General features: G+C 44.4%; 1 protein-coding gene across 1 annotated transcript in view; it reads right to left on the minus strand.

Moving 5' to 3' along the window:
* The window catches only part of LOC121535473 (neurocan core protein), a 75,644-nt gene extending 54,812 nt beyond the window's left edge, over positions 1 to 20,832 (minus strand). The window contains exons 1-10 of the mRNA XM_041842581.2: positions 20,756 to 20,832; positions 13,860 to 14,078; positions 13,038 to 13,220; positions 8,287 to 8,461; positions 7,951 to 8,078; positions 6,684 to 6,998; positions 2,926 to 3,075; positions 2,718 to 2,807; positions 2,382 to 2,590; positions 2,084 to 2,237 (exon numbers count right to left, since the gene is read on the minus strand). Coding sequence (XP_041698515.1) covers positions 2,084 to 2,237; positions 2,382 to 2,590; positions 2,718 to 2,807; positions 2,926 to 3,075; positions 6,684 to 6,998; positions 7,951 to 8,078; positions 8,287 to 8,461; positions 13,038 to 13,220; positions 13,860 to 14,078; positions 20,756 to 20,813 — 1,681 coding nt within the window. The 5' untranslated portion in view covers positions 20,814 to 20,832. The remainder of the gene's footprint in view (positions 1 to 2,083; positions 2,238 to 2,381; positions 2,591 to 2,717; positions 2,808 to 2,925; positions 3,076 to 6,683; positions 6,999 to 7,950; positions 8,079 to 8,286; positions 8,462 to 13,037; positions 13,221 to 13,859; positions 14,079 to 20,755) is intronic.
* Between the last annotated feature and the right edge of the window lie 221 nt (positions 20,833 to 21,053).

Here is a 21,053-nt window from a genome sequence, read left to right on the forward strand (position 1 = left end):
CACACATAGCCACATGCACATAGTCAAAAGGAAAAAACATAGTGGCTCAGGGTCCTGGGAGGATGGCTGTTTGGAAAGGCTTAAATGTATGTGGTTGAGAATGGGATGTGGACATGACATGTTTAAACCATGTTTAAGTATTGATTGTTATGTTTTATAATGTGTTATGAAATGATAAGGTTAAAAAAGAATGAACATGATTGATACTTTGTACTCCAGATGCATGCCTGGATAGTGAATATAGTCAATACAGAGTGTGATTGTTCTTTAACGTACACATGTATATAATTTTTGGAGTCACGCCACCAATATAATGAGATAAGAGGCCCCATTTAGAGAAGCGCACGTAGCCCTCGTGAGTAAATAACATGTGACACTGAAGGATGTTAATCATGTACATATAATGGAGTAACTGTGTCTGTATAAAAGGAGAGCTCCTAGTCAGGGAAAACAGGTGTTCTGCAGACCATCTCGGCTTTTTGTTACTTTGTGTAATAAAGGTATATCTTCATTATCAGTATAATGATAATTATCCTCGACATCATCTGTTTTTCAACAGGACAATGACCCAACACACCTCCAGGCTGTGTAAGGGCTATTTTACCAAGATGGAGAGTGATGGAGTGCTGCATCAGATGACCTGGCCTCCACAATACCCCGACCTCAACCCAATTGAGATGGTTTGGGACGAGTTGGACCGCAGAGTGAAGGAAAAGCAGCCAACAAGTGCTCAGCATATGTGGTAACTCCTTTAAGACTGTTGGAAAAGCATTCCAGGTGAAGCCGGTTGAGAGAATGCCAAGAGTGTGCAAAGCTGTCATCAAGGCAAAGGGTGGCTATTTGAAGAATCTCAAATATAAAATTTATTTTGATTTGTTTAACACTTTTTTGGTTACTACATGATTCCATATGTGTTATTTCATAGTTTTGATGTCTTCACTATTATTCTACAATGTAGAAAATAGTAAAAATAAAGAAAACCCCTGGAATGAGTAGGTGTGCCCAAACATTTGACTGGTACTGTATGTATGTGTATGTATGTATATGTATATATACATTAGTGAAAAATATATGGGGGATCGGAAGTGATGCTGACAATTACATTGATGGAAGTTACAATCTATCTGCAATATTAAAGCTGATCTACCCCCTAATTATTATTATTATTAAATAAAATAAGATATAAAATAGTATAAAGTAATCCTTCTTCCCCCACCCCCCCAAAAATTAAATAAAACATTAAAAAAAAGTGGTTGTCCCACTGTCTATCATAAGTTGAATGCACCAATTTGTAAGTCACTCTGGATAAGAGTGTCTGCTAAATGATGTAAATGTAAATGTAATATTTCCTTGACACATTGGAAAGAATTAACAAAAAATACTATTTGGAATACCTGACCACTGTGACTGACCCAAACTTAAGGAAAGCTTTGATTATGTACAGACTCAGTGAGCATAGCCTTGCTATTGAGAAAGGCCGCCATAGGCAGACCTGGCTCTCAAGAGAAGACAGACTATGTGCACACTGCTCACAAAATGAGGTGGAGACTGAGCTGCACTTCCTAACCTCCTGCCAAATGTATGACCATATTAGAGACACATATTTCCCTCAGATTACACAGAGCCACAAAGAATTTGAAAACATATCCAATTTTGATCAACTCCCATATATATTGGATGAAATACCACAGTGTGCCATCACAGCAACAAGATTTGTGACCTGTTACCACAAGAAACATTTATGCCTGTGGGCTGAAAGGGGCCAGAGAACATATTTGTATTAATGAAGCCTAGACTACTGAAAAGGCCAGTCCTTATTGAACCCAGACAGTTTTTGACCCAGATGAACGTGCACACACACTCACAAACACACTCTCTCTTTCTCTATGGTCCTCTATAGCTCAGTTGGTAGAGCATGGTGCTTGCAATGCCCAGATAGTGGGTTCAATTTCCTGGACCACCCGTATGTAAAATGTATGCACGCATGACTATAAGTTCTTTTGAATAAAAGCTAAATGATGATACATTACTCTCTAGCTGTACATCTCAGTATCCCAACCACAATAAAGAAAAATGCACTAACCTGGAGCAGCAGAGCCGGTGGACACAGCCACACTGTCTGTCAGAGTCCCCACCGCAGCTCCCCTTTTCTCCCCCTCTGGACTGCCTGTTCCTGGGGTACCTTCTGCCAGGTAGTTCCACGGCTTCCACATGGACTTCACTATCTTGGCCATCACCTTTAGACAGAGACCACCATACACCCAATACAATGAATACACTGTAATACAATAAACAATACTAGGGCCCAAAAAGTGCCAATATGCCAAAGTACTTAATGGTTCAGTACTTGCAATCAACGGATATTGTAAAAACTGACCAACCTTTCTGTCAGTAGGGGCTGGGGTAGAGGGTGCAAGCTCTTCCTGAGTGGTAGAACTTGGGCTGGGGCTGGGTGTGGCTGGAGGTCTGAGGAAAGCTCCAGAGTCAGGGTCCATGTCTCCCAGGTCTCCCCAGGCTAGAGAGCTCTCTCCTGGGCTCAGCTGCAGTGTGACATACCCCTCAGAGGACTCTGAGAACCAGGGGTCTGTGGCTGAGAAGACAAACATGCTGGATTACATTAACAATAATCAACCAAAACCAGTAACTTTGGTAAAAAGTAGTGATCTATATGGTTACAGTAATAGGATGTAATTTAAGTTGCAAATAATGTTTCTTACAAGAGTGGGCCTCTTCCTCCAGATCAACCAATCCGGTCCAGTTCGAGGGTGTGAGGTCATCAGATGGTGAAAGGTTACGGCTCTCTTTGACTACGGGAGAGCGAGGAGGATTATTCATAGAATCACAATAAGAAAAACCTTGTTGCCATTCAACAACGTAAAGAACAACAACATTAATCTACAGCTATCCATTCATCTCCACACCCACCGGTGGTCGGGGTGCTGCTGGTGGTCTCAGCAGCCAGGGCAGGGCTGTCTGTTCCTCGGGTGTCTGAGTGGCTGGAGCCGGTCAGCTGGCTCCAGGGCTTCCACAAAGACGTGTAGATCTTAGAGATGGGGCCTGGCTTTTTCACATTCCCTGTGAGGCACAATTGGAGTCAATTAATGATTAGTTCAGTCCAGCTTCATTCTGAATGATTCATTCAGTGCAGCTTCAATCTGAAGGATTCATTCAGTGCAGCTTCATTGTGAATGACGGAAACACATTCCTAATGCTTTAGCTCAAGTAGAAAGCGGACAGATGTCCAAGTAAAATCCTATGAATGAGCAATGACCAATAATTTACGGACAGTATATGCAATGAATTAATGTCTAATAATGAATAATCTCTCTCCCCCATCTCTTTCTAAAGCCCTCTTTCACTTCCTAGAAGTCTATCCAGCAGTACCATTCTAAAAACGAGACAGGTTAACGGCCCAATGCAGCCATTTTTATATGAATATCAAATCATTTCTGGGTAACAATTAAGTAACTTACTGTGATTGTTTTCAAATAAAATGGTCAAAAAGAAACAAAAATAGCTTCTTAGCAAAGAGCAATTTCTCAAGCAAGAATTTTGCTAGGACTATCTGGGAGTGGTCTGAGTGGGGAGGGGAAAACTGAAAACTAGCTGTTATTGGCAGAGAGGTTTGGATCTCTCTTTCTTCAAATCAGATCAAATAAAATAAAAGTTTATGGTCACATACACAGTTTAGCAGGTGTTATAGTGGTGAAGTGAAATGCTTATGTTGCTAGCTCCTAACAATGCAGTCAAATGTACATTAACTAATTCATTAACGAATTAACTGCCTGGTTGTCACGACTTCCTCTGAAGCAGCCTCCTCTCCTTGTTCAGGCAGGCTTCGGCGTTCGTCGTCACCGGCCTTCTAGCCACTGCCGCTCCATATCTCATCATTCCATTTGTCTTGTCTTGTCAATTACACACACCTGGTTCATATTCCCCTCATTAGTACGTGTTTAAGTGTTCCCTCTGCCCCCCTTGTCCTTGTGGGTGATTGTTCATTGTGAGGATTAGTAGCTCGGTTGAGCTCAGTATTTTGTATTGCCGGGGTATTTCCCCCATGTGCATGTTTGTTCCAGTGCGCCTGTTTTGCGCACTGGACTGGTTACGCTGGATTACGGAATAAACTCTGTATACTGTGATTTACCCTCCTGCGCCTGACTCCTTCAAATCACGCATCACACTGGTGATGTCACCAGGCAGGCCAACTACTATCGGAGGTTTATCCGGGGCTTTGGCAAGGTCGCAGCTCCCATTACATCTCTGTTGAAGGGTGGGCCGTCCCGGCTCCGCTGGTCTGCTGAGGCGGACAGGGCCATCAGTAACCTGAAGGGTCTGTCCACCTCAGCCCCGGTACTGGCCCACCCCGATCCATCACTACTGTTCGTAGTGGAGGTGGATGCGTCCGAGGTAGGGATAGACGCTGTCCTATCTCAACGCTCGGGCATGCCACCCAAGCTCCGCCCCTGTGCCTTCTTCTCTATGAAGCTCAGCCCTGCGGAGCAGAACTACAACGTTGGTGATCGGGAGCTGCTGGCTGTTGTCCGAGCCCTGACCGTGTGGAGGCACTGGCTCGAAGGGGCGAAGCACCCTTTCCTCGTCTGGACGAACCACCGTAACCTGGAGTACATCCGGGCAGCGAGGAGGCTGAATCCTCGCCAGGCCAGGTGGGCCCTTTTCTTCACCCGGTTTGATTTCACACTATCATACATCCCGGGTACGAAGAATGTGAAGGCAGACGCATTGTCATGGCTGTATGACACAGAGGAGAGGCCCAGAGACAACACCCCCATACTCCCGGCCTCCTTGCATTGTGGCGCCGGTAGTATGGGCGATGGACGCAGATATAGAGCAGGCGTTACACACAGAGCCATCTCCACCTCAGTGTCCAGCTGGGCTGCAGTACGTGCCTGCTCTTCTCTGTGACCGTCTGATCTACTGGGCACACACGTCACCCTCCTCTGGTCACCCAGGTATCGGTCGTTCAGTGTGCTGCCTGACCGGAAAGTACTGGTGGCCTACCTAAGGATGTGAGGGTGTTTTACTCCTCCTGCTCGGTGTGCGCCCAGAGTAAGGCACCTAGGCACCTCCCAGCGGGTAAGTTACAACCTTTACCAGTTCCACAACGACCATGGTCTCACCTGAGTGTTGATTTCCTTACCGATCTTCCCCTCTCCCAAGGTAACACCACCATCCTGGTCGTTGTGGACCACTTTTCCAAGGCCTGCCACCTCCTTCCTCTGCCCGGTCTCCCCACGGCCCTGCAAACTGCGGAGGCCCTGTTTACACACGTTTTCCGGCACTACGGGGTACCAGAGGATATAGTGTCTGACCGGGGTCCCCAGTTCACATCCAAGGTCTGGAAGGCGTTCATGGAATGTCTGGGGGTCTCAGTCAGCCTGACCTCTGGTTTCCACCCCGTGTCTAATGGGCAGGTGGAACGGGTAAATCAGGATGTGGGTAGGTTCCTGCGGTCCTCCGCCTGCCCTGCTGGAAGCTGAGCCCGCGGTTTGTGGGGCTGTTCAAAGTCCTGAGGAGAATCAACGAGGTTACCTATAGGTTATTACTCCCCCATGATTACCGTATTAACCCCTCGTTTCATGTGTCTCTCCTCAGGCCGGTGGTGGCTGGTCCGCTCCAGGAGTCTGAGGTGTGTGAGGTCCCTCCGCCTCCTCTGTACATCGAGGGGGCCCCGGCGTACTCCGTCCGTTCCATCCTGGATTTGAGGCGTTGGGTGGGGGGCCTTCAGTACCTCGTGGAGTGGGAGGGGTACAGTCCAGAGGAACGGTGCTGGGTCCCGGTGAGGGATATCCTCGATCCCTCCCTGTTGTGGGATTTCCACCGTCGCCATCCGGCTCACCCCGCTCCGCGTCCTCCTGGCCGTCCCCGAGGCCGGGGTTGGCGCGCTGCTGGAGCTGCGCGTCAAGGGGGGTGTACTGTCATGACTTCCTCCGAAGCTGCCTCCCCTCCTTGTTCGGGCAGGCTTCAGCGTTCGTCGTCACCGGCCTTCTAGCCACTGCCGCTCCTCATCTCATCATTCCATTTGTTTTGTCTTGTCAATTAAATACACCGGTTCACATTCCCCTCATTAGTACGTGTTTAAGTGTTCCCTCTGCCCCCCTTGTCCTTGTGGGTGATTGTTCATTGTGAGGATTAGTGCTCGGTTGAGCTCAGTATTTTGTATTGCCGGGGTATTTCCCCCATGTGCATGTTTGTTCCAGTGCGCCTGTTTTGCGCACTGGACTGGTTACGCTGGATTACGGAATAAACTCTGTATACTGTGATTTACCCTCCTGCGCCTGACTCCTTCAAATCACGCATCACACTAGTGATGTCACCAGGCAGGCCAAAACTCCATCCCACCAAAACAGGCTGACATTTCAGGTCTTTTTAAACAGCTGTTAAACTAAAAGGGCATTATCATCATTTACACAATTTCACAGTATTATTTCAACCTCATAGTGTGGAAATATAAATAGAACACAGGAAAATCATGTTTTTGACTGCACTGGGCCTTTAACATCATCAGGAACAACACCCATGTTGCTATCGTTACGTCCATGGAAATGGTGGGCAACAGCATCGTCATGGTTACTTCACAAGCAATCAATTTGAATGACATAGCGATTCGTCATAGCTACACCTTTTGATCTCTTCTGGAATCCAGATCTGGACTTTATTCTCACCTCTGTAGCAGTATGCGTCATAGAGGAGTGTGGCGTCCGTAGCATTGGTTGATCCGCTGCTGGTTGTGGTTCCATTGGTGTTGGGTACAACGGTCCGGACCCCTGGCTGATCCCCTCCACAGCCCTGCCTGGGCTGGGTGATAGGGTAGCGGACGCTGCCATCAGAGAGCCAGCCTGGAGAACAGACGTCCAGCCCAGTCGTCCAGGCCAGGTAGAGCTGCCCCACCGTGGCCAACTGTCCCCCCAGGGAGACGCAGAGTTCTGAAGCAGAGGACAGAGACAGACGCCCTGGGACCCAGGAATGAAACACCTCACCTGGATAGAGAGAAGGGGAGAGGGGGAGGGAGAGAGAGAGAGAGAGAGAGAGAGAGAGAGAGAGAGAGAGAGAGAGAGAGAGAGAGAGAGAGAGAGCGAGAGAGAGAGAGAGCGAGAGAGAGAGAGAGAGAGAGAGAGAGCGAGAGAGAGAGAGAGAGAGAGAGAGAGAGAGAGAGAGAGAGAGAAAGAGAGAGGGGGGTAGAGAGACAGGAGGTTCTAAATCAGAAATCTTTATTGTGCTTTCACAAGGCAATGTTATGAAAGTGACTTACGCGGGCCAGATTACCGAATGAGTACGGAGGGCACGTGCCCTGATAACATATGAACATGTCAGTTGTGGGCCCCCTGGAAGTCGCCCCCAGATAGCACATTAACACGTCATAAGCCATAGGAAAATGTGTAGAATTGCAGGAAATTAGCTTTAAAACTACAACATTTTATCTTAGCCTCATGGCAAAATGTATAGAATAGCAGAAAATGTTGCTTGAAAACAGCAAAATGTTCTCTCAGCCTCATGGCAAAATGTATAGAATAGCAGAAAATGTTGATTGAAAACAGCTAAATGTTCTCTCAGCCTCATATCCAAATGTGTAGAATTGCAGGAAATTCACTTTAAAGACGTCCTCCAGTGATTGTTGAACTTTTCTTGTTGAAAAGTGACATCCCAAGTATAAATACAGTAAAATACACCCCCCACCCCACACACTTGTGCTATGTCATGACTTACCTGGACCACCTATTGAGATGTGCCTTTTGATAAGTAAATCAGGTGTTAAATGAGACCTACCCCCAGGATGGAGGGGGGCCCACTGGAGGTAGGTGCCCCGGGGCCTAGATGTGGTAGTCCGGCCCTGAGCTCAGAAGTGTTTGTGTGTGTGTGTGTGTGTGTGTGTGTGTGTGTGTGTGTCTGTGTGCATGCGTGTGTGTGCGTGTGTGTGTGCGTGTGTCTTACCATCCAGTTCCCTGCCGAAACAGTAGACATCAAACATCTCATTAGCGTCTCTCTTCCCATAATTCCTCACACCAGACGAGTATTCCTGGTGTCCATAGCAACCAAGCTCTGGTGACTGGATAGGATAGCTGTGGAGATAGCATTATTAGGATCAGAGCCAGAGAAAACTAGCCTGCACTCCAATGTTCAAACTATGGTTGTCCTCCAAACAGAATGCGGTCTGAGTTTTTCGATAAGTGAGTGTTTGGGTGTAACTGGGGCAGCTCTGTGTGTGTGTGTGTGTTTGTGTGTGTGTGTGCATGCGTTTGTCCGTGAGTTGTGTGTCTGTGTCCTCACCGGACAGTCTGGTCAGAGAGCCATCCGGCAGCACAGTTGGCGTAGCCGTCATGGAACGCTGCCCACAGCTGGGTCGGCGTGGCGATGAGGGCGGAGTTCTCCTGACAGGCCCACTTGGCGTCATCAAATGAGAGGGCGTAACGGTCTCTAGGAGACCAGTAATGGAATACCACACCTGAGGAGAGAGACACAGAGGTGAGGTGACGGACAGACACATTATCTCTCTCTCTCCCTCTCTATCTGCCTCTCTCTCTCTCTCTCTCTCTCTCTCTCTCTCTCTCTCTCTCTCTCTCTCTCTCTCTCTCTCTCTCTCCCTCGCTCCCTTTCTCTCTCTCTTTCTCACTCTTTTCCTCTCTCTCTCTCTCTCTCTCTCTCAATTCAATTCAATTTCAATTCCAATTTAAGGTCTTTATTGGCATGGGAAACGTATGTTAACATTGCCAAAGCAAGTGAAGTAGATAGTAAACAAAAGTGAAATAAACAATGAATATCAACAGTAAACATTACACTCAGAAGTTACAAAAGAATAAAGCCATTTCAAATGTCATATTATGTATATATAAAGTGTTGTAACAATGTGCAAATAGTTCAAGTACAAATGGGAAAATAAATAAACATAAATATGGGTTGTATTTACAATGGTGTTTGTCCTTCACTGGTTGCCCTTTTCTTGTGGCAACAGGTCACAAATCTTGCAGCTGTGATGGCACACTGTGGTTTTTCACCCAGTAGATAAGGGAGTTTATCAAAATTGGGTTTGTTTTCAAATTCTTTGTGGATCGCTGTAATCTGAGGGAAATATGTGTCTCTAATATGGTCATACATTTGGCAGGAGGTTAAGAAGTGCAGCTCAGTTTCCACCTCATTTTGTGGGCAGTGTGCACATAGCCTGTCTTCTCTTGAGAGCCAGGTCTGCCTATGGCGGCCTTTCTCAATAGCAAGGCTATGCTCACTGAGTCTGTACATAGTCAAAGCTTTCCTTAAGTTTGGGTCAGTCACAGTGGTCAAGTATTCTGCCACTGTGTACTCTCTGTTTAGGGCCAAATAGCATTCTAGTTTGCTCAGTTTTTTTGTTTGTTCTTTCCAATGTGTCAAGTAATTCTCTTTTTGTTTTCTCATGATTTGGTTGGGTCTAATTGTGTTGTTGTCCTGGGGCTATGTGGGGTCTGTTTGTGTTTGTGAACAGAGCCCCAGGACCAGCTTACTTAGGGGACTCTTCTCCAAGTTCATCTCTCTGTAGGTGATGGCTTTGTTGTGGAAGGTTTGGGAATCGCTTCCTTTTAAGTAGTTATATACAGCTCTTTTCTGGATTTTGATAATTAGCGGGTATCGGTCTAATTCTGCTCTGCATGCATTATTTGGTGTTTTTCGTTGCACACTGAGGATATTTTTGCAGAATTCTGCATGCAGAGTCTATATTTGGTGTTTGTCCCATTTTGTGAATTCTTGGTTGGTGAGCGGACCCCAGACCTCACAACCATAAAGGGCAATGGGTTCTATAACTGATTCAAGTATTTTTAGCCAGATCCTAATTGGTATGTCAAATTTTATGTTACTTTTGATGGTATAGAAGGCCCTTCTTGCCTTGTCTCTAAGATCGTTCGCAGCTTTGTGGAAGTTACCTGTGGCGCTGATGTTTAGGCCGAGGTATGTATCGTTTTTTGTGTGCTCTAGGACAACAGTGTCTAGATGGAATTTGTATTTGTGGTCCTGGCAACTGGACCTTTTTTGGAACACCATTATTTTTGTCTTACTGAGATTTACTGTCAGGGCCCATGTCTGACAGAATCTGTGCAGAAGATCTAGGTGCTGCTGTAGGCCCTCCTTGGTTGGTGACAGAAGCACCAGATCATCAGCAAACAGTAGACATTTGACTTCCGATTCTAGTAGGGTGAGGCCGGGTGCTGCAGACTGTTCTAGTGCCCTCGCCAATTCGTTGATATATATGTTGAAGAGGGTGGGGCTTAAACTGCATCCCTGTCTCACCCCATGGCCCTGTGGAAAGAAATGTGTGTGTTTTTTGCCAACTTTAACCGCACACTTGTTGTTTGTGTACATGGATTTTATAATGTCGTATGTTTTTCCCCCAACCCCACTTTCCATCAATTTGTATAGCAGACCCTCATGCCAAATTGAGTCAAAAGCTTTTTTGAAATCAACAAAGCATGAGAAGCAATTTGACATTTGCTCAGTACATTGTTTTCACTGAGGAAATGAACTAGTCTGCTGTTAATGATAATGCAGAGGATTTTCCCAAGGTTGCTGTTGTACGCATATCCCACGGTAGTTATTGGGGTCAAATTTGTCTCCACTTTTGTGGATTGGGGTGATCAGTCCTTGGTTCCAAATATTGGGGAAGATGCCAGAGCTAAGAATGATGTTAAAGAGTTTAAGTATAGCTAATTGGAATTTGTGGTCTGTATATTTTATCATTTCATTGAGGATACCATCAACACCACATGCCTTTTTGGGCTGGAGGGTTTGTATTTTGTCCTGTAGTTCATTCAATGTAATTGGAGAATCCAGTGGGTTCTGGTAGTCTTTAATAGTTGATTCTAAGATTTGCATTTGATCATGTATATTTTTTTGCTGTTTGTTCTCTGTTATAGGGCCAAAAAGATTGGAGAAGTGGTTTACCCATACATCTCCGTTTTGGATAGATAGCTCTTCGTGTTGTTGTTTGTTTAGTGTTTTCCAATTTTCCCAGAAGTGGTTAGAGTCTATGGATTCTTCAATTACATTGAGCTGATTTCTGACATGCTGTTCCTTCTTTTTCCGTAGTGTATTTCTGTATTGTTTTAGTGATTCACCATAGTGAAGGCGTAGGCTCAGGTTTTCTGGGTCTCTATGTTTTTGGTTGGATAGGTTTCTCAATTTCTTTCTTAGGTTTTTGCATTCTTCAGATTTTTAGATTTGATAGGGAAGCTGAGAGGTCAAATATACTTTTTAGGTTTTCTACTGCCAAGTTTACACCTTCACTATTACAGTGGAACGTTTTGTCCAGGAAGTTGTCTAGAATGGACTGAATTTGTTGTTGCCTAATTGTTTTTTGGTAGGTTTCGACACTATTTTCCTTCCATCTATAGCATTTCTTACTATTATTCAGTTCCTTTGGCTTTGATGCCTCATGATTGAGTATCTCTCTCTCTCTCTCTTGCTCTCTCTCTCTCTCTTGCTCTCTCTATCTCTCTTTCTCTTTCTCTCTCTCACACTTCCCTTTCTCTCTCTCTTTATCTCTCTCTTTATCTCTCTCTTTATCTCTCTCTTTATTTCTCTCTTTCTCACTCTCTCACCCTCTCCCTCTTCTGTTTCTTTCTTGATCAACACCACAAGGACACACACATACAGTAACTGTATTCACTAAAAATAAACAAGTACTCTATTCACTAGGGTCCCAAGGGGGCTGTTTCAGCAGCATACCGCATTAAACAGCCACACACAGGTTTGTGTTGGGATGCCAAGTGTGTCCTTGTCTCAGCCAAACAGATGGGAGCTTGTACAAGCAATTAGATCATTAGGATGTTAATTCACTCATGAAGGTCACCCAATGAAATGTTACTCTCCATGTGGCAGTGTAAGACACTAAATGAGATGCTAATATCAACATTGGAATGTAGCCACAATGTTACAGTATGTGGAGTATTTTCTAAGCAGGAGATGTGTTCTCACTTATGTTCATTCCTATGCACTTACAAATTCATATTCAAATGGCTTCATTGGCATGGAAACTATTACCACATACATTGCCAAAGCAAACATATAGACACATATCAAATCAATGATGACGCAAATAGATAATAATAATAATAATAATAATAACAATAATAATAATAATAATAGGAAAAATAATTATACTCAATGAGTAGTAACAATTAACAGGACACTACAGTAAGGACAATAATGAAATAGTATATACTATTATATATATATATATATACATCTGATGTGCATGATATAGCCCTACTTTTAGAGAGTATAAAGATACACAGTTTGGCAACCAAATAGGTTCATTCTGAACAGATCAATTGGAAACCCTTTGTGTGTTTTTAGCTGCGTTTCATGGAAGAGCAGTCACAGCCACAGGCCAGTTGTACTTGGTATTCAATCCATGCACTTAATTACAGTGTTACGGACTATTAGCCTGTTAATATGAACCCCATCATGAAAATACAAACAGAAGCAGAGAAAAGTAAGACTGGAGAAAGTAATCATTGTGATATTTATATGATTAATAATATAAAAAGGAGGCTTTGTACCAATACTCAATATGAAGGACCAATGGTCAGTAGCCCTTTCCTGCAGTCAATGACCAAAAGTGCCCTCTTTGGCTTCATGGGTGGAACGTTATTCATATTTTTCATAATTTCATTATGAATAAAGATTTTTTTTTTTTATGACGAAAATCCGGTGTTTCTATGTCAAACAGTTTAGTTATATTTCAGTTTTCTATGATGTATATAAAGTGTAATATTGGGATGTCACATTTTCCCACTGAGGTTTCTTAGGTGTCATTAATGATCATTTACAGGGACAAAGAGCTTGTATGGATTCATTTAGCTTTCAGAGGTATTGATGAAGTTTACTCCAAGGTTGTGGAAATCATAAGTATTTTACTAAATAAACTAAAGAATTCACAGACGATACTTCTTGTAATTGTTGCATACCTATTCGGAACAATCAAGATGTATTGTATTGTATTGGGGAAAGAAGGTATCTCACCTTCTGAATCACACCAGCTATAAACCACTCACCTGTGACCACAAGGGGCACTATGTCTCGCTCGTAGTCGTCTACAATGACAATCTGGCAGTGGTAGGTGCCTGTGTCGTTGCTACGGAGGCCTGAGATCTCCATGGTAGCATTTAGGTTGTTAGCAGCGTATCCAAGCAACCTGACCCGGCCAGCGAAAGCCTTATTCACTTTCACCATATCACCTTTGGGAAAGAATGAAAAAATACAAATTTTTCTATGAAAGTTTATAGACCTTTTCAACTGTCAAAACAATAACCCTCTAATCATTTTGTCATAACAAATTAAGCGTATTACAAACACCCAAATATGGCATGTTTAAGTCAATGTTGATTGAAACTAATATAATTGAATCACTACCTAAAATTTAAAAGAAGCAGGACCATCCATACCCTTTTCCTGCAGTCAAATTACCTAGTGGCCTCATGGAATGTTGTTAATATTTTTCATAATTTCATAATTAATAAACATTATCTTCTTTATTTTTGCCGAAAAATGTCAGTCTTCTGTGATGTACATAAAGTGTAATATTGGGATAAAAACTCAAAATTGGATACATTTCAACTCTATATCTGACATGGTACAGGTCTCTTCTTTCTTGTATTAAGCCCATAACCATGAGTATGAGGTGTATACTCTTGTTTCGAAGTAGATTTGTTTAAGACTACCAAGAAACACTCTGAGTGACCCTGATTTAGCCCACTGGAGTAAAAGGTTAAAGGAAGTGGAGAAAACTGCTCAACACCGAACCCCATGGAGGAAGTTTGTGAATTACCTATGCTCCCCAAAGAGCAAAAGGATTTAATTCAAGTTACTTTCTTTACCCTTGGCTGAGAGAACCGTCTGCTCCAGGGGACCCCCCTTGCCACCCTGCGGTATCCAGGTTTGGGTCCACTGGATGTGGGCAGGTTGGCTGGAAGGGCTGGGCTCACTGGGCTGGAGGGTGAAGACACACGGGAGGTGGGCGATGCCAGCCAGGGGCTCTCGTACGGTAGGGTGGGTGACTCTACGCATGTTCACTATGGAGGATGCCTCGCTCATACCTATAGAAAGGAGATACAGGAAGAACGACAGGGTCATGAGTTGAGGGAAGAAGGGAAAAAGAGAAAGAAGGAGAGGAAGTATCAGAGAAATAGATTTTACTCATATGGGTACATCCAATATGGCCGCCGCCCACCCACCACAGAATATTCTCTTGAACGGTATGTCCCCTTCTAGTAATTATATTTCTATGGAAGGTGCTCAGAGTTCTGTCAGTACAGGATTAATGGTTAGTGTGACAAGGACATGTTTCGTCAGTCTGGTCTATTGGAACCCATGACTTACTGAGAGAGCAGAAGACGAATGAGAGGACCTGAGATTCCAGGAAGTGTAGAGTCACACGGACATTTGCAGACATGCACAGCACGCACGCACACACACACACACACAGACACTTGGCTGGCTTGAAAGATAATTAATTCAAATTTCAGCATGTTAATTTCATCACACTCATATCTGCACTCACACCTGCTCTCCAGTCACTCTCTCTCTCTTTCTCTCACCCACTCCCTCATTTTATCTCCCCATCTCTCTGTTTCTATCTTTCTCTCCTCTCTCTGTTTCTATCTTACTCTCCTCTCTCTGCTGCTATCTTTCTCTCCTCTCTGTTTCTATATTTTTCTCCTCTCTCTGCTTCTATCTTTCTCCCCTCTCTCTGCTTCTATCTTTCTCCCCTCTCTCTGCTTCTAACTTGCTCCCCTCTCTCTGCTTCTATCTTTCTCTCCTCTCTCTGCTTCTATCTTTCTCCCCTCTCTCTGCTTCTATCTTTCTCCCCTCTCTCTGCTTCTATCTGTCTCTCCTCTCTCTGATCTATCTTTCTCTCTCCTCTCTCTCCTCTCTCTCCTCTCTCTGCTTCTATCTTTCTCTCCTCTCTCTGTTTCTATCTTTCTCTCCTCTCTCTGTTTCTATCTTTCTCTCCTCTCTCTGTTTCTATCTTACTCTCCTCTCTCTGCTGCTATCTTTCTCTCCTCTCTCTGTTTCTATCTTTCTCTCCTCTCTCTGTTTCTATCTTACTCTCCTCTCTCAGCTGCTATCTTTCTCTCCTCTCTCTGTTTCTATCTTTCTCTCCTCTCTCTGTTTATATCTTTCTCTCCTCTCTGTTTCTATCTTTTTCTCCTCTCTCTGCTTCTATCTTTCTCTCCTCTCTGCTTCTATCTTTCTCCCCTCTCTCTGCTTCTATCTTTCTCCCCTCTCTCTGCTTCTATCTTTCTCTGCTCTCTCTGCTTCTATCTTTCTCTCCTCTCTCTGTTTCTATCTTTCTCTCCTCTCTCTGTTTCTATCTTTCTCTCCTCTCTCTGTTTCTATCTTACTCTCCTCTCTCTGCTGCTATCTTTCTCTCCTCTCTCTGCTTCTATCTTTCTCTCCTCCCTCTGTTTCTATCTTTCTCTCTTCTCTCTGCTTCTATCTGTCTCTCCTCTCTCTGTTTCTATCTTTCTCTCCTCTCTCTGTTTCTATCTTTCTCTCCTCTCTCTCCTCTCTCTGCTTCTATCTTTCTCTCCTCTCTCTGCTTCTATCTTTCTCTCCTCTCTCTGCTTCTATCTTTCTCTCCTCTCTCTGCTTCTATCTTTCTCTCCTCTCTCTGTTTCTATCTTTCTCTCCTCTCTCTGTTTCTATCTTTCTCTCCTCTCTCTGTTTCTATCTTTCTCTCCTCTCTCTGCTTCTATCTTTCTCTCCTCTCTCTGCTTCTATCTTTCTCTCCTCTCTCTGTTTCTATCTTTCTCTCCTCTCTCTGTTTCTATCTTTCTCTCCTCTCTCTGCTTCTATCCTCTCTGTTTCTATCTTTCTCTCCTCTCTCTGCTTCTATTTTTTTCCCCTCTCTCTGCCACTACAGTGGCCTATCTCTACCCCCTCTCTGTCCTTTCTTATCTTTGTAAAAGGGTCAGGGTTCATCGCTCTGCAGATAAGTATCTGTAATTCACTCAGTACAGTTGCCGTGAGATACAGCCTCAGGGTAACCATGGAAACAGGAATATCGGTAAAGGCTTCCTACCAACCCCTCCCCCCACCCCAATCTTTCTGACTTCCTCCTTAAATCATCACCACATCTGGCAGATATACAGTTCCTACCTTCTAACACAAACTATTATATTTTAAGCCGATTTCTTAATCTGAAATTATTTCTCTGAAGGCCCCCCTTACTCACTCTACATTGTCATATTTTGGAGAACATAGTACTGTACCTAAAACATTTGAATTTGGCATTTTAAAAAGTGATACCTTAACATGGGTGTTTGCCATCAGTCTCAACACAAGTCATCTACAAATACCATCGTAGTTATCCGTTATGGTTGTGACTTAAGTCTGCTCGTCTGTAACACTAAGATAAACACACAGCATATCAACCAGAACAGTCACGTCTCAAGATCCTTATGTCAACTAAGCTCCAATTTGTTTTGGGATTTTTGTACAGATTTTTGCACATCCTTTTGTGTTCCCTTTCAATTTCAACCTCCTTTCTCAAACACATCCAATTTGTAGATATATAAAACAAATGTGGGCCTAAAGGGGAAAACGCTGTATGAAAAAACAAAGGTTTATTTTGCCCGGAGTTGGAATAATGTGTTTAAGCCGCATGGTTGGAAAGGATGGCGGGTGAAATCCCCAGAAGATATCTCCCATCTCCATTTAGATTGGAATGTTTTCACAAGCGGACCCCCCCCTATAGAGAATCCCCATGTCTGTGTTCTAAAAGCATGATGCCGCTTCATCCCAAACCAGACGTAATCACAAACACTGTTTGGTATGGGGTGGGGGGGGGGGGGGGTTGCAGAGAGAGAGAAGGAGAGAACAGACGGACTGACAAAGACAGAGATAACCACTGTGATTTTATTTATTTTTTAAACACCCAAAGTATGGAAGTGACAGCAAAAACAAAAGAAAAGACGGAGAAAAGACGGAGAGTTCTTAAAGGGGAGAACGAGGATGGAGAAGACATGGACGACTCTTACTGTCATTAACAGAAGCCATTTTATGGTATTCTTGTCAGAGGGGCAAACTATGTGTATCGAAATAAACTGCCAGTCTTACTAAGTGTCCTTCCAGGCTGTTTTCTCATTCGCCTCATTCTTCTCCCTGCCTATTGCTCACTGTTGATAAGCTTCAAGCAGTGTAGCACTGACATACAGGAGCCCTGCCAGTGATCTGAGACAGAAGCACATTATTCAGTCATGTCTGTTCTGCTACTGCACAGCTGTCTTCGGGTGTGACGGGCTAGTCCAATGAGATGGTCCCTCTGTTTCAAGTCAGTTTAATGCCTACAAGATAGATGTTATGGATGCAAACAGACAGGTAGACACACACACACGCACACACGCACACACACACACACACACACACACATGCACTTATGCACACGCACACACACACAAACTCACACACACACACACACACACAAACACCATCATCACACAGCAAAGCCCAGCAGATTCTTAGGCCTCAGGGCATTCTCTCACAGCACCTGCAGCCATCCATCTATCGGCTAGGATATCCATGGCAACAGCAGCTGGAGGATAGCTGGCCAGATAGGTAGTGGTGTGTGGTATGTGTGTGGTGTGTGGTGTGTGGTGTGTGTGTGTGTGTGTGTGTGTGTGTGTGTGTGTGTGTGTGTCAGTGGAGCCTGCTGAGGGGAGGACGGCTCATAATAATGGCTGGAACAGAGCAAATAGAATGGTTTCAAACACATGGAAACCATGTTTTTGATGTATTTGATACCATTCCACATATTCCGCTCCAGCCATTACCATGAGCCCGTTCTCCCAATTAAGGTGCCACCAATCTCCTGTGGTGTGAGTTTGTGTGTGTGTGTGTGTGCATACAGTACCAGTCAAAAGTTTGGACACACCTACTAATTTAAGAGTTTTTCTTTATTTTGACTATTTTCTACATTATAGAATAATAGGGAAGACATCAAAACTTTGAAATAACACATATAGAATCATGTAGTAACCAAAAAAGTGTTAAAAAAATCAAAATATATTTTATATTTGAGATTCTTCAAATAGCCACCCTTTGCCTTCACGACAGCTTTGCACACTCTTGGCATTCTCTCAACCAGCTTCACCTGGAATGCTTTTCCAACAGTCTTGAAGTAGTTCCCACATATGCTGAGCACTTGTTGGCTGCTTTTCCTTCACTCTGCCGTCCGACTCATCCCAAACCATCTCAATTGGGTTGAGGTCGGGGGATTGTGGAGGCCAGGTCATCTGATGCAGCACTCCATCACTTTCCTTGGTCAAATAGCCCTTACACAGCCTAGAGGTGTGTTTTGGGTCATTGTCCTGTTGAAAAACAAATGATAGTCCCACTAAGCCCACACCAGATGGGATGGCGTATCACTGCAGAATGCTGTGGTAGCCATGCTGGTTAAGTTTGCCTTGAATTCTAAATAAATCACAGACAGTGTCACCAGCAAAGCACCCCCACACCATAACACCTCCTCCTCCATGCTTTACGGTGGGAAATACACATGCAGAGATCATCCGTTCACCCACACCGCGTCTCCCAAAGCCACAGCGGTTGGAACCAAAAATCTCCAATTTGGACTCCAGACCAAAGGACAAATTTAAAGGACAAATTTCCACCAGTCTAATGTCCATTGATCATTTTTCTTGGCCCAACCAAGTCTCTTCTTCTTATTGGTGTCCTTTAGTACTGGTTTCTTTGCAGCAATTCGACCATGAAGGCCTGATTCACACAGTCTCCGAGTCCGTACGGGAGTTGCAGCGATGAGACAAGACTGTAACTACCAATTTGATATCACGAAATTGGGGAGAAAAAGGGGCAAATAAATAAAATAAATAAAAAATACCTATGATGGTGCCACATTGAAAGTCACTGAGCTCTTCAGTAAGGTAATTCTACTGTCAATGATTTTCTATGGAGATTGCATGGCTGTGTGCTCGATTTTATACGTCCCGGGGAAGGACTGCCCGTTCCATGATCTCGCCATCACGGTTGACAACTCCGTTGTGTCCTCCTCCCAGAGTGCGAAGAGCCTTGGCGTGACCTTGGACAACACCCTGTCGTTCTCCGCTAACATCAAGGCGGTGACCCGATCCTATAGGTTCATGCTCTACAACATTCGGAGAGTACGACCCTGCCTTACACAGGAAGCGGCACAGGTCCTAATCCAGGCACTTGTCATCTCCCGTCTGGATTACTGCAACTCGCTGTTGGCTGGGCTCCCTGCCTGTGCCATTAAACTCCTACAACTCATCCAGAATGCCGCAGCCCGTCTGGTGTTCAACATTCCCAAGTTCTCTCACGTCACCCCACTCCTCCGCACACTCCACTGGCTTCCAGTTGAAGCTCGCATCTGCTACAAGACCATGGTGATTGCCTACGGATCTGTGAGGGGAATGGCACCTCCATACCTTCATGCTCTGATCAGTCCCTACACCCAAACGAGGGCATTGCGTTCATCCACCTCTGGCCTGCTGGCCCCCCTACCTCTGCGGAAGCATAGTTCCCGCTCAGCCCAGTCGAAACTGTTCGCTGCTCTGGCACCCCAATGGTGGAACAAGCTCCCTCACGACGCCAGGACAGCGGAGTCACTCACCACCTTCCGGAGACACTTGAAACCCCACCTCTTTAAGGAATACTTGGGATAGGATAAAGTAATCCTTCTATCCCCCCTTACCCCACCCACAAAAAAAAAAAAAAAAAAAATCACTATAAGGCTATAAGGTGAATGCACCAATTTCTAAGTCGCTCTGGATAAGAGCGTCTGCTAAATGACGTAAATGTAAATGTAACGGTTGTGGCTGAAACAGCCAAATCCACTAATTTTGAAGGGTGTCCACATACTTTTGTACAGGGGCGCAAATTTCACTGGGGAATTTACGCCCCAAACCCCCCCCCTCCCCCCAGTTTTTGTCCCACCCAGTTTTATAATTGTAATGTGATACAAAACGAGACACGGTGTGCTTTAGGACCATGCAGACACCTCTGAGCGTTCAGGTAGGCTGTTTGGAGTGTTTATCTGACTGGATAAAAATATGTCCCCCCCACTTCTAAAACCAAAGTTGCGCCCCTGCTTTTGTCTATACAGTATAGTGTATATATATTTATATAAACACACACAAACTCTCTCTCACACTCAAGTACATTACAGTATCTGCCAAATCCCATCAAGGCCTTTTAAATCGATCATGAAGAAAAATAAAATTAATCTATCTAAGCCTATAAGGACACAGACAGTTTGTGGGCCCTCTAACATCACGTACACTAACCACAGGCTTAGATAGACTTCCAACACAGAGTCATTCTGTCTTTGTTGTTCCAGCACAGGAACATTTGATGCAGTGTAATTGAACAGACGGTCGACTAAAGTTCCATCAATGGGTTTGGAACCGTTCCAGTACCACAGAGCCTTTCTGCAAACATCCAAGGCATATTAACTCTCAGTTAGCTACATTACTCAGATTATCACAATAGTCTTTTGTTGGATGACAACAATGTTTTTAGTGATATATGGATCAGAAACCTGTAACCTACAGATGTAAGATCTTAATTCTGTTTTTATATTTTTTATTACCCACTGAGATCTAACTAAAACGTGGGTTATGCATTATCTTGGGTGGGGTTCAAGTTGTGCTTTTATCTTTTGAAATGTGCCTGTGATTTCCAGCAGTACCTCATATTGTCCCAGACTGACAGGTTAGTAAATAAGACGGCTCACCCAGCAGTAGCAGAGACAGGAGAGCCTGCAGACCAGCTGCACACACAGCCACTGCCATCACGGACCTGCAGAGACAAAGAAAGAGAGAGAGAGAGAGAGAGACATAGAGACATAAAGAGAGAGAGAGAGAGAGAGAGGGGGGGAGAGACAGCGAGAGAGGGAGAGAGAGAGAGAGAGAGAGAGAGAGGGAGAGAGACAGAGAGAGACAGACAGACAGAGAGAGAGTAGAGAGAGAGAGCGAGACATACAGAGTGAGACAGCGAGAGAGAGAGACAGAGAGAGAGCGAGAGAGAGAGAG

Source organism: Coregonus clupeaformis, chromosome 21 (assembly GCF_020615455.1).
Source record: "Coregonus clupeaformis isolate EN_2021a chromosome 21, ASM2061545v1, whole genome shotgun sequence".
Lineage (NCBI taxonomy): Eukaryota > Metazoa > Chordata > Actinopteri > Salmoniformes > Salmonidae > Coregonus > Coregonus clupeaformis.